This window comes from Trachypithecus francoisi, unplaced genomic scaffold, assembly GCF_009764315.1.
Source record: "Trachypithecus francoisi isolate TF-2019V2 unplaced genomic scaffold, Tfra_2.0 Lachesis_group2, whole genome shotgun sequence".
NCBI lineage: Eukaryota > Metazoa > Chordata > Mammalia > Primates > Cercopithecidae > Trachypithecus > Trachypithecus francoisi.
This window is the reverse complement of record NW_022681465.1, coordinates 33,254,257-33,267,539: the sequence shown is the minus strand read 5'-3', so window position 1 is coordinate 33,267,539 and position 13,283 is coordinate 33,254,257. Positions and strand designations below refer to the sequence as shown.

General features: G+C 37.5%; 1 protein-coding gene across 2 annotated transcripts in view; it reads right to left on the bottom strand.

Annotated features, from left to right (window-relative positions):
• Positions 1–11,002: 11,002 nt before the first annotated feature.
• GIN1 (gypsy retrotransposon integrase 1) overlaps positions 11,003–13,283 on the bottom strand; it is a 32,154-nt gene continuing 29,873 nt past the window's right edge. For both annotated transcript variants that reach the window (XM_033179004.1, XM_033179005.1), the window contains exon 8: positions 11,003–11,362. In XM_033179004.1, the coding sequence (XP_033034895.1) occupies positions 11,088–11,362 (275 nt within the window). In that variant the 3' untranslated portion in view covers positions 11,003–11,087. The remainder of the gene's footprint in view (positions 11,363–13,283) is intronic.

Below are 13,283 nucleotides of genomic sequence, written 5' to 3'. Positions count from 1 at the left end.
GTTCTACTCTGATCTTAGTTATTTCTAGTCTTCTGTTAGCTTTTGGATTTGTTCACTCTTGCTTCTCTAGGTCTTTTGTGATGTTATGGGGTTGATATGAGATCTTTCTAGCTTTCTGATGTGGGCATTTAGTGCTATAAATTTCCCTCTTAATACTGCTTTAGCTACAGCTCAGTGATTCTAGTACATTGTCTCTTTGTTCTCATTGGTTTCAAAGAACTTCTTGATTTGTACCTTAATTTCATTATTTACCCAGGAGTCATTCAGGAGCAGGCTGTCCAATTTCCATGTGGTTTTGTCGTTTTCAGTGAGTTTCTTAATCCTGAGTTCCAATTTAATTGCATTGTGGTCTGAGAGACTATTATTATTTCAGTTTTTATGCATTTGCTGAGGAGTGTTTTACTTCCAAATATGTGGTCGATTTTAGAGTAAGTCCCATATGGCACTGAGGAGAACGTATATTCAGTTGCTTGGGGGTGGAGAGTTCTGTAGAAATACATTAGGTCCACTTGATCCAGAGCTAAGATCAAGTTCTGAATATCCTTGTTAATTTTCTGTCTCGTTGGTCAACTATTGACAGTGCGGTGTTAATGTCTCACACTATTAATTGTGTGGGAGTCAATCTCTTTGTAGGTCTCTAAGAATTTATTTTATGAATCTGGGTGCTCCTATATTGGGTGTATATATACATATTTAGGATAGTTAGCTCTTCTTGTTGAGTTGATTCCTTTACTATTATGTAATGTTCTTCGTCTTTTAAAATCTCTGTTGGTTTGAAGTCTGTTTTGTCAGAGACTAGGATTGCAACCCCTGCTATTTTGCTTTCCATTTGCTCGGTAAATTTTCCTCCATCCCTTTATTTTGAGCCTATGCGTGTCTTTGCATGCGAGATGGATCTCTTGAATGCAGCACACCAATGGGTCTTGACTCTATCCAATTTGCCAGTCTGTGTCTTTTAATTGGGGCATTTTGCCCATTTACATTAAAGGTTTTTTTTTTTTTTTTTGAGACGGAGTCTCGCTCAGTCTCCCAGGCTGGAGTGCAGTGGCACGCTCTCGGCTCACTGCAAGCTCCGCCTCCCAGGTTCACGCCATTCTCCTGCCTCAGCCTCCCAAGTAGCTGGGACTCCAGGCGCCCGCCGCCACGCCTGGCTAATTTTTTGTATTTTTAGTAGAGGTGGGGTTTCATCGTGTTAGCCAGGATGGTCTCAATCTCCTGACCTCGTGATCCGCCCGTCTCGGCCTCCCAAAGTGCTGGGATTACAGGCGTGAGTCACTGCGCCCGGCCAAGGTTAATATTGTTATGTGTGAATTGGATCCTGTCATCATGATGCTAGCTGGTTATTTTACACACTGGGTGACGCAGTTTCTTCATCGTGTCATTGGTCTTTATATTTTGTGTGTTTTTGCAGTGGCTGGTACTGGTTTTTCCTTTCTTTATTTAGGGCTTCCTTCAGGAGCTCTTGTAAGGCAGATTTGGTGGTGATGAATTCCCTCAGCATTTGCTTCTCTGAAAGGATTTTATTTCCATTTTGCTTATGAAGCTTCGTTTGGACAGATACGAAATTCTGGGCTGAAAATTCTTTTTTTTAAAGAATGTTGAATATTGGTTCTCACTCTCTTCTGGCTTGCTGAATTTCTGCTGAGATATCTGTCTGCTATTAGTCTGATAGGCTTCCCTCTGTAGGTGACCTCACCTTTCTCTCTGGTTGCCATTAGCATTTTTTCCTACATTTCAACCTTGGGAATCTAATGATCATGTGTTTTGGGGTTGATCTTCTTGTGGAGTATCTTAGCGGGGTTCTCTATATTTCCTAATTTGAATCTTGGCCTGTCTTGTTAGGTTGGGGAAGTTCTCCTTAAGTGTGTTTTCCAACTTGGTTCCACTCTCCTCATCTCTTTCAGGTACTCCAATCAGTTGTAGGTTCACTTTTTACATAGTCCCATATTTCTCAGAGGTTTTGTTGATTCCTTTTCATTCTTTTTCCTCTAATCTTGTCTGCCTTATTTCAGCAAGATAGTCTTCAATCTCTAATATTCTTTCTTCTGCTTGATTGACTTGGATATTGATATTGTGCATGCTTCACAAACTTCTCGTGCTGTGTTTTTCAGCTCCATCAGATCATTTATATTCCTCTTTAAACCGGTTATGCTAGTTACCATCTCCTGCAGCCTTTTATCAAGGTTCTAAGCTTCTTTGCATTGGGTTAGAACATGAGCTTTTACCTCAGCAAAGTTTGTTCTTGCCCACCTTCTGAAGTCTACTTCTGTCAACTCATCCATCTCATCCTCCATCCAGTATTGCACCCTTGCTGGGGAGGTGTTGCAATTACTTGGAAAATAGGCACTCTGGTCTTTTGGGTTTTCAGCATTTTTTTTCATTGATTCTTTCTCATCTTCATGGATTTGTCTGGTTTCTGTCTTTGAGGCTGCTGACCCCTGGATGAGGTTTTTGTGGGGACTTTTGTTGTTGATGCTGTTGTTGCTGTTTTTCCTTTCAGCAGTCAGATCCCTTTTCTGTAGGCCTCCTGTGGTTTGCTGGTGGCTCACTTCAGGCCTTAGTCATCTGTTTTGCTTCCGTGCCTGGAGATGTCACTCAAGGAAGCTGGAGAACAGCAAAGATGGGTGCCTGCTCCTTCTTCTGGGATCTCAGACCTTGAGGATCACTGACCTGATGCCAGTAGGAATGCTCCTGTATAGGGTGTCTGACAATCCCTGTTGGGGTGGTCTCACCCAGTTGGGTGGCATGGGAAGCAGGACCCATTTAACAAAGCAATTTTGCTGTTCCTTAATGGAGGGGGTGTGCTGTGCTGAAGGAATACCCACTCATCTGGGCTGCCTGGATTCCTCAAAGCCAGCAGGAGGAAAGACTAAGTCTGTTGGTCTACAAAGATTATGGCTACCCCTTCCAATAGGGGCCCACAGAGGTCAGAGTTCTGTCCGTGAGCCCTGGGCTGGAGTTGTTGGAGTTCCTGCAGGGAGGTCCCGCCCAGGGAGGAGGGATGTATCAGGGTCTGGCCTGAAGAGGCAATCTGGCAGTGGTCTCCCACAACTGGTAACTGGTGTCCTGGGCTGTGGGGATACCTCTTGGGTCCAGCCATCCAGTCTCCCTGGCTCCAGCAGGGTAAGTGCAGCCTGGAGCTACAGTGATGGCTGCTGCCCTTCCCCACAAGGAGCTTAGTGTGTTAGTTAGCTAGCAGCCACAGTGTTGGCTGCCACCCCTCCCCCAAGGAGCTCAGATGGCTTAGACCACAGGCAGCCACTGCAGTGGCAATAGCTGCCCCTCCCCTCAGGAACTCAGCAGGCAGATTCTAGCTGAGTGGTTGTTGAGAATCTGCATGGCTCTGTCATTGGAACCCAAGGCCCCGGTGGTGTTGTACAGTTCCATGGAAAAAGGATGGTTCACCAGGCTTGGTAGCATGCTCACTCACTGCCTTCCTTGGCTGGGGATGAGGGCTCCCCAGTCCCGTGTGGCTCTGAGGTGGGCCGCTGCACTACACAGCTCTTCCTTCATCTCCATGGGTCATGCCAGCTACCTAGTCAGTCCTGATGACAGAACCTGGATACCTCATTTGCCACTGCAGGATTTGGATGCTATTTTGGTTCTTTTCAATTGGTGCCTCCAATTGCTGCTGCTTCTAGTCGGCCAATCCTGGCCTCACTAATCCCAGCTATGTTCTTTTTGCTTAAGACTAATTTGACTATTCATTCTCTTGTGGTCCCACTCAAATTTTAGAATTGCTGTTTCTATTTCTGTGAAAAATGCTGTTGAAATTTTGACAGGGATTGCACCGAATTTGTCGAGCACTTTGTGGTATCTGAACTTTTAAATATTCTTCCAATCCATGAACATGGGATACTTTTTCATTTGCACATTCTTCAATTTCTTTATTCAATGTTTTATAGATTTCAGTATACAGAACTTTCACCTCCAAAGTATTTTTTGCATTATTGTAAACAGGATTTCCTTGATTTCTTTTTCAGATGGTTGTTAGTGCATAGAAACAATAATGATTTTTGTACATTGAGTTTGTATCCTGTAACTGTATTAAATTTATTAGTTCAAACAGCTTTTGGTGGGTCTTTAGGATTTTCTATATATGGGATCATGCCATTTGCAAACAAATAATTTTACTTCCTCCATTCTGATTTGGATGCCTTTTTCTTTTTCTTGCATAATTGCTCTAGCTAAGACTTCTAATACAGTTGTTTCTTGACATCCGCAGGAGATTGGCTTCAGGACCCCTCAAGGATAACAAAAATCTGTGGATGTTCAAGTCTCTTATATAAAATGGCACAGTATTTGCAAATACCTATACATATCCTCCTGTATAATTTAATTTTTAGATTACTTATAATAATACAATGTAAATCTTAAATAGGGTTTTTTGTATTTTTATTGTATATTATTGTTTAAATATTTTTCATCTATGATTGGTTGAGTCCATGGATGCAAAACCTGCAGATATGGAGAAACAATGGTACTGTATTGAATAGTAGTGGTGAGGGTGGGCACCATTGTCTTCTTCCTGATCTTACAGTAAAAGTTTTCAGATTTTCACTAGAGTATGATGTTAGCTTTGGCTTATCATACACGACCTTTATTATGTTGAGGTACATTCTTTCTATACCTAATTTGTTGAAAGATGTTATCATGAAAAAATATTTACGTCAAATGCTCTTTCTGCATTGATTGAGGTGATCATAAAACTTCATCCTTCAATTCTATTCATGTGGTGTATCACATTTATTAATTTGTGTATATTGAGACACATTTTTGCATATCAGGGATAATTTTCATTTGTTCATGGTGTTTAATCCTTTTAATGTATTATTAGAATCAATTTGCTAGTATTTTGTTGTGAATACTTGCATCTATGTTCATCAGGAATATTGGCCCATAATTTTCTTTCCTTGTAGTTTCCTTATCCAGCTTTGGTATCAAGGTAACAGTAGTTTTGCACAATGAGTATGGAAATGTTTCTTACTTTTCAATTTTTTGCAAGAGTTTGAGAAGGATTGGTGTTAATTCTTCATTAAATGTTTGGTGGAATTCCCCAATGGCGTCATCAGGTTTTGGTCTTTTCTTTGCTGGAAGAGTTTTTGATTACTGACTCAATCTCTTTACTTGTTATATGGCTCTGTTCAGACTTTGTTTCTTCATGATCCAATCTTGGTAGTTTGTATATTCCCAGGAATTTATCAATTTCTTCTAGGTTATCCAATTTGTTGGCATATAATTGCTCACAGTTGAGTCTTATGGTCCTTTCTATTTTGATGATATCAGTGATATTTATTCTTACACTTATAATTTTAAATCTTTTCTCTTTTTTCTTAGTCTCACTAAAGGCTTATCAATTTTGTTTATCTTTTCTAAACACTAACTCTTCATTTCATTGATATTTACTATTTTTCTAGTCTCTATTATGCTTATCTCTGTCATTTATCTCCTTTTTTTCTGCTTTGTGCTTAAGTTCTTTTTCTAGCCCTTGAGGTATAGATTCAGGTTATTTCTTTAAAAAGAATGCTATAACCTAGTCTCTTAGACCTGCTTTTGCTCTATAAGGTCTGGTTATTTTGTTTCCCTTTTGTCTCAAGATATTTTTACATTTCAGTATTGCGTTCTTTTTTGACCCATTGGTTGTTCAGGAGTTGTTTGTTTAATTTCTACATACTTGCACGTTCTTCAGTTTTCCCCATTTTGGATTTCTAGTTTCATACCACTGGAGTCAAAAAAGATACTTGATATACTTTTAATATCTTCCTAAATTCATTAACACTTGCTTTGTGGCTTAACATGACCTACTCTGGAGACCGTCCTGTATGCACTTGAAAGGAATGTGTATTCTGCTACTAATGAATAGAAATGTTCTGCATACACTGTTAGGTCCAATTGGTCTATAGTGCTGTTCAAGTCTGCTATTTCCATGTTGATTTTCTGCCTGGATCATCTATCCATTAGTGAAAGTAGGGCATTAAAGTCTCCAACTATTATTGTATTGCTATTTCTTCATTAATTCTGTTACTATTTGCTTTATATATTTAGGTGTTCCAATGTTGGGTGCATATATATATTTACAATTCTAGTATCTTCCTGATGAATTGACCCCTTTATCATTATATAATAACTTTGTCTTTTGTGAAAGCTTTGGACTTAAAGTCTATTTTGTGTGATGTAAGTGTAGCCACTGTGCTCTCTTTTGAGTACCATTTGCATGGAATATCTTTTTCCATCCTGTCACTTCTAGTCTATATGCATCCTTAATCTGCAGTCTCCTCTAGTCACCATATAGTCAGAGCTTGTTTTTCTTAATCCATTCAGTCACTCTTTTGATGGAAGAATTTAATGCATTTAAAGTAATTACTGATAGTTATGGATGTACTACTGCTATTTTGTTCATTGTTTTCACTGTTTTGTAGGTCCTTTTCCCTCTCTTCCTCTTTCTGTCTTCCTTTGTGATATAACAATGTCTTGTGGCAGTATACTATGACTCCTTTCTCTTTATCTTTTGTATATCTACTACAGGTTTTTTCTTTGTGGTTACCATGATGCTCATCTAAAACATCTTATAGTTACATAAGTCTATGTTAAGCTGACAACAACTTAATTCTGATTACATACAAAAACTTTACACTTTTTAAATTTCTTCTCTCCCCATGTTTTGTTATTAATATCACAATGTCGTTAGATAACATGTATCCATTAACACGTTACTGTAGCTAGTTTACGAAATATTTTTGTCTTTTAACATTCATACTAGAGTTAAAAGCAATTTACACACCACCATTACAGTACTCTGAATTTGACTATGTTCTTACCTTTACATTAAGTTTAATACTTTAATATGTTTTCATGTTGTTAACTAGCATCTTTTATTTCAACTTGAAGAACTCCCATTAGAATTTTCTGTGAGACAGGTCTAGTATGTCAAATTCCCACACCGCTTTTTTTCTGGGCAAGTCTTTGTCTCTTCTACATTTATGAAGAATAGCCTTGTTTGGTATAGGATTTTTGGTTGAGTTTCTTTGGCTAAATATATCATTCCACTCTCCTGGTTTGCAAGGTATCTGCTGATAGTTTTATAAAGGTTCTTTTGCATGTAATAAGTTATTTTTCTGTTGCTGCTTTAAAAGTTTGAGAACTTGAAACTTTTCAAGTTCAATGTTTCAGGGAAGATTTCTTTATACTTCATCTATGTGGGGTTCCTTGGGATTCCTAGATATGGATGTTCATTTCAGTCTCCAGATTTGGGAAGTTTTCTGTCTTTATGTCAAAAGCTTTCTTCCTTTTTCTCCATCTCTGCTTCTTCTAGAATTCCCATAAGGCACATTTTTGTTTACTTGATGGCATCTCAAAGGCCCATAAGCTTTCTTCACTTTTGTTTCCTCTAACAAGTCAATTTCAAAGGCTCTATCTTTGAGCTTGTTGATTCTTTATTTTGCTTGATCAAGTATGCTCTTGAAGTTTTTAATGGAATTTGTCAGTGCAGTTACTGTCTTTTTGAGCTCTAAAGTTTAATTTTAAATATGCTTTCTCTCTCTTTAACTTCTCAATTTCTTCATGTAAATTGTCTGATTTTGGTTGGTTGTCTGTGCCCTCTTGTAGCTCACTGGGCTTGTTTTAGATAATTGTTTTGAATTATTTCTCAGGCAGTTTTTAGATGGCCATTTCTTTATGGTCATTTACTGGTGCTTTTTGTTGTTGTTGTTCTTCTGGTAGCATCCTGTTTCCCTGATTATTCATGATTCTTGCAGTCTGTGTTGGCATCTGCACATTAAAAAAAGTAGGCACCTCTTCCAGTCTTCATAGACTGGCTTTGGCAGAGAAAGTCCTTCACCAGTCTGCCAGTCCAGAGGTTCATGGTGGGCAATCTAGTGGGGTCCTTATGGGGGGCTGGCCTGATACCTGGGTCTTCAGGGGCCAGCCTGCCTCTGGAGTCTACTGGGGAAGACCTGGACCCTGAGCCACAGGGACTGGCCTGGAGCCTGGAACTGTGAATGCCTACCTGAAGTACATTTTAAAGTGTACATTTCAGTAGATTTTAGTATATTCAAAGTTATGAAACCATTGCTACTAATTTTAGAACACTGTTGTCACCACAAAAAGAAACCCCATACCAATTAGCACTGTGTAGCTATGTTTCTCCTTTGTAGGAAAGATGTGCATAACTTTGCAGCTACTGTTAAGATCTAATGCTCAGTTCATCATGTTTTCCTTCCCTTGTCATGATGACCTGTTATTCCAGAGATGGGGAACCATGGCCCCACATCTAGAAGTGGTGATGAAAATGCAGACAAGCCCTTGATGAACAAAGAGAAATACGTGGGGGAGTCCAAGAAATAAAGCTTTGTTAAGTTACTAAGATTTTGGCAGTGGTTTGCAGACACAGAATAATCTAGCCTAACATGATTACTAAACACAGGATAAAAGTCTGTTTAATGAGAAACTACTTAGAAGCAAAAATTAAAAAAAAAAAATGTTTAGAGTTGGTTATTTTAAAATGACTCAATACTAATCACCTTCTTGAAATGGGGGGAAAAGAGGCTGATTTTGAGTCAGATAATCATTAAAAAGAAGTTACTTCATTTGAGCTAAGAAAAAGCCACTTATATTTATCAAAAAGATGTTCTAATATGACTCTCTTCTAAACTTTGTTCTGCTGAGGAAAGCAGGATAGGTAGCACTGTTTGGTACAATTATGCTTTTTTAAAAAAAAAAAAAAATTTTTTTCTTCCTGGAATTCTGTTTGAAGTTTATTTGGTCTGTGGTATAAGATGAGGTCCTAGATTCACAGTCTACACTAAACACTTTATTAAACATAATCTTTCTTCTTAAACGAGTAATCAGAATACCCCAGGTCTCCAATTTTGATATCACATTACTGTTCAGTATGGTTGTGAAATAAAATATGTGAGACATTCTGTAGTGATCTTAAGACAGACTGTATTCATTACCAATGCTACAGGCCTAGTTTAGGTTTTTATTATTCATCATCACTGCAAAGTCCTCTCAACTAATCTCCATGCCTTGTTTTCTCCTCTTCTAACCTATTCTTTACTAGTTGCCAGATTAAACTTCCAAAAACACAGTTCTGATTATGACACTTTCCTATACAAAGTTTTTGCTCTCAGAAAAGAAATAATTTAGCCAGGCATTTGTATTATTGCTAGAGCTACAGTAACAAAGTCCCACAAACTGGATGCCTGAAATAACAGAATTTTATTGTCTCACAGTTCTGGAGGCAAACGCCTGAGATAAGGTATTGACAGGATTGGTCTTCTGAGGAATGAGGAAAAATGTATTCAATGCCTCTCCCCTAATTTCTGGTGGTTTTCTGGCAATCTTTGCCATTTCTTGGCTTACAGAAGCATCATATTAAACTCTGCCTTTATCTTCACATGGCATTCTCCTTGAGTCTGTATTCAAATTTCCCCTTTTATCAGAACACCAGTAATACTGTATTAGAACCCACCCTATTGAAATATGATCTCATCTTAACGAACTACAACTGCAACAACCTCATTTCCAAATAAGATCACATTTTGAAGTCTTGGGGGTTAAGACTTCAACACAAGTTTTGGGAGGGACACATATCAATCCTTAATAGTATTCAAAGGTCTCCGTAAGGCTTCCTACTTACCTTTTCAGCTTTATCCCTCATCTTGCTTCTTTATTTTATATCCGAGGAAGTGTAGACAACAAGAAGCCCTGTCCTTTTATGAACTATTACAATACTTTTCCATTTCTGTGTATGACTTCTCCCCTAATTCTTTTGTATCCATTTACCAAATCTTAAACATTCTTCAAAGTCAAGCTTAAATGATCCTTCTTCCATAATGATAAACACAAATTTCCTATGTAAAAACAACTTCTCTCTTTTTTGCCTCCCTAAGTACATTATCTACACCTGTCTTCTGCAATTTAGCATGCCTTAACTTGTGTTGTACATGGCTTACATAGTTTATTACTTACCAGACAATAAGTCCTTTATAAGAATGAGGTACACATTTGACTCATCTTTTACTTCCCATAGTTCTTTTCACAGTGCTTTAGAATATTTATTGAACAATATTTATTCTATATTTATGAATATCATAGAAATTACAGTTTAAAATCTTGACACTGGTTATTTCATGTTTTTTGATTGCAGAAAAAAATTCTTAATGGACACTTTTGTTGTTGTTGTTGAGACAGGTCTTGCCTTGTCACCCAGGCTGGAGAGCAGTGGCATGAGCACGGCTCACTGCAGCCTCGACCTCCTGGGGTCAAGCAATGCTCGTACTTCAGCCTCCTGAGTATCTGGGACCGCAGGCATGTGCCACCACAGCCGGCTAATTTTTAAACATTTTTTGAAGAGATGGGGAATCTCTGTGTTGCCCAGGCTGGTCTCAAACTCCTGGGGTCAAGTGATCGTCCTGCCTTGGCTTCCCAAAGTGCTGGGATTACAGGTGTGGGCCACCGTGCCTGGCTGATGGTTTAATCTTTAATATATAGTATGAAAATAAACAAATGCTTCCCAACAAATACATAGTTTCAGACCCTAATCCTGACCCTATCTAACCAATTAGATAATTTGAAATTACCAATATCCTGTGAAAGCTCATTAAATAATCCTATGTTTTTTCATACAATCTTGTTTTTAGAAGTTCTAATGAAACAGAAAGCAGCTTCATTTCATTCATTGTTACAGTTGATTCAATATTTATAAATTCCACTCAAGGTAGTTCAACCTTACTGTTTAAAAGGTAGAGAATTTCAGAAAATTTAAAACTGAGAAACAGTACCAAAACCATACAAAGGTTTGAGAGATTTGGGCTGGAATTTATTTCCTAAGAAGTAGGGGTGCTTTGCCTGTTCTCTTTTTAGAAGAAGAAGTGAATTCTATATATTACATGTTCCTTTGCCTTCATATATATGTATACTGATATTCAAATGTGGCACAATTTTAGATAATAACTATAAAATAAACCTTCAGAAATTAGTCATTAAGAGTGTGTCAAGATACTTCTTCTATACAACTTTTTTAATGAATATTATTAAGAATTTATACATTCTAAACAAGCACTTTAAATAAATTTTGGTATTTACTAACTTAAGTATTCAAGAACCTGGTTTGAAGAGTCCAACAGACTGAAAGTCTGCTTTTCAAGAGTACTATGATCGTCTATCAATGGAGAGATTTTCGTATTTCTATATTCTAATAGTTCACGATCCTTGCTTGATGTCAGTAATTCATTATCAACTATACCAATAGTTGCATCTTCCACCAGAATATTTGCTTGATATGCTCCAACCGGAATTTCAGGCAATCCAGTGTAGTCATGATCTGCCACTACTGATCCTTGCAAGAGATAAAGACTTTCTGAAAGAAGAAAAATCATAATTTGACTTTTAGAATTATAATTAAGCATATTTTTTAATTAAACAATTTTAAGTGATGAATAAAATCCCAGGTAATAAAAATTAACTATCAAGATTAACTTCTAGGGAGTTCTACGGTCTACTAAATAAATATGAATGTCAAATAATAAAAAACAAATGACATATACATTTGACAGTTCATACATAAAAAATGCAGGAAAGGTCAAGGATTTTAAAACTGCCATTTTTCTATTCCCTCAACCTGTCTTTGGTAGATATGTATGTATGGGGAACACGGGATAGGAGTGAGAATTATGGTATAGATTAAACATAAAATTATAAGGCTGTGCGCAGTGCCTGACGCCTGTAATCTTAGCACTGCAAAGCCAAAGCCAGTGGATTGCTTAAACCCAGGAGTTCAAGATCAGCCTGGCCAACACGGCGGGAAAAACAAACAAACAAACAAAAAAACAAACAAAAAAAAACCACTCGTCTCTACAAAAAATACAAAAAAAATAGCAAGGTGTGGTTGAGGGTGTCTGTGGTCCTAGCTACTTAGGAGGCTGAGGTGGAAGGATCACTTGAGCCTGGGAGATTGAGGTTGCAGTGAGCCATGATGGCACCACTGCACTCTAGCATGGGTGACAGACTAAGACCCTATCTCAAAAAAATAAATAAATAAAAAATAAAACTATTTTTGATAATGTTATCCTTAATATGCTTCTGTAAAGCATTTCTGGGTGAATTAATAGGGTCATAAAATTATTTTAACAAATATAATCATTAAATCCTTGCATTTACAACTTAACATAATTTTCCAATCTTTATAAAACCCATATCGGAAAAATATCAAATTGTTACAGTATGAAGTTAAAAACAACATGCCAACTCAGGCTTATGTGATAATGTGTAAGAAAGTAGGCTGCAATGGAGTAGTGTAAAAAGCTTAGCTTATTTAAATCTAATTTGATACCAAAATTCTTAGGAACTTTTGAGGCCTACCTAAGCCATACTGAAGTGCTGACAGGGAGTCTTCCTTGTCAGTCTTTTATTGTACGTTGAGAAAATATATCATCACCATCAAGAAAAAAATATTTAAAATGAATGTTAAACTGATGGCAAATCTTCTATATACAGACTAATATGTATAAAAGGATTACTCCCTATCTGATATTTCAATTCATTACTATAAGAAACTCTTTTACCAAAGCTGATTAACTTCCTGGACCCCTGCCTTCTCTTTCTAAATGTTCCCCCAAAACATCAGAATATAGATATAGATATATTTATCTTTATTTACTTATCATTCATTCATTCATTCATTCATGGTCTTGCTCTGTCACCAAGGCTGGAGTGCAATGGCATGATCACAGCTCACTGCATCGCTGACCTTCTGGGCTCAAGTGATCCTCTCACCTCAGCCTCCCGAATAGCTGAGACTATAGGCACATGGCGCCATGCCTGGCTAATTGTGTTGCCTAGGTTGGTCTCCTGAAGATGTTAATGGGTTAAGGAGCTCTCAAATTTTAAGATCAAAAAAGCAAAAGGAAGATTAAATGCCTGTTTAGATTAGAGACCAATGTCTCAGAACAGATGAGTTTGCTAGTATATTAAGTGTCTCAGAACAGAAGAATTTGCCAGTATTTTTGAAAATCAATCCTACTCTACTCATCCTCATAACATTATTACAAATAGCTCACTGAACCTATTTCAACCCCAGAAGTTCATGCATTTAACAACTTTCAATTTACAAACTTTAATAGATCACACAAAGCTATTCTCTCTACCAAAAGATGGCATAAGTGGGCTTGGGCTCATATGGTCATTTATTCTGCCCATAATTCTGAAAGACAAAAAAAAAAAAAAAAATCATGCGGCTGGGCAGTGGCTCACGCCTGTAATCCCAGCACTTTGGGAAGCCG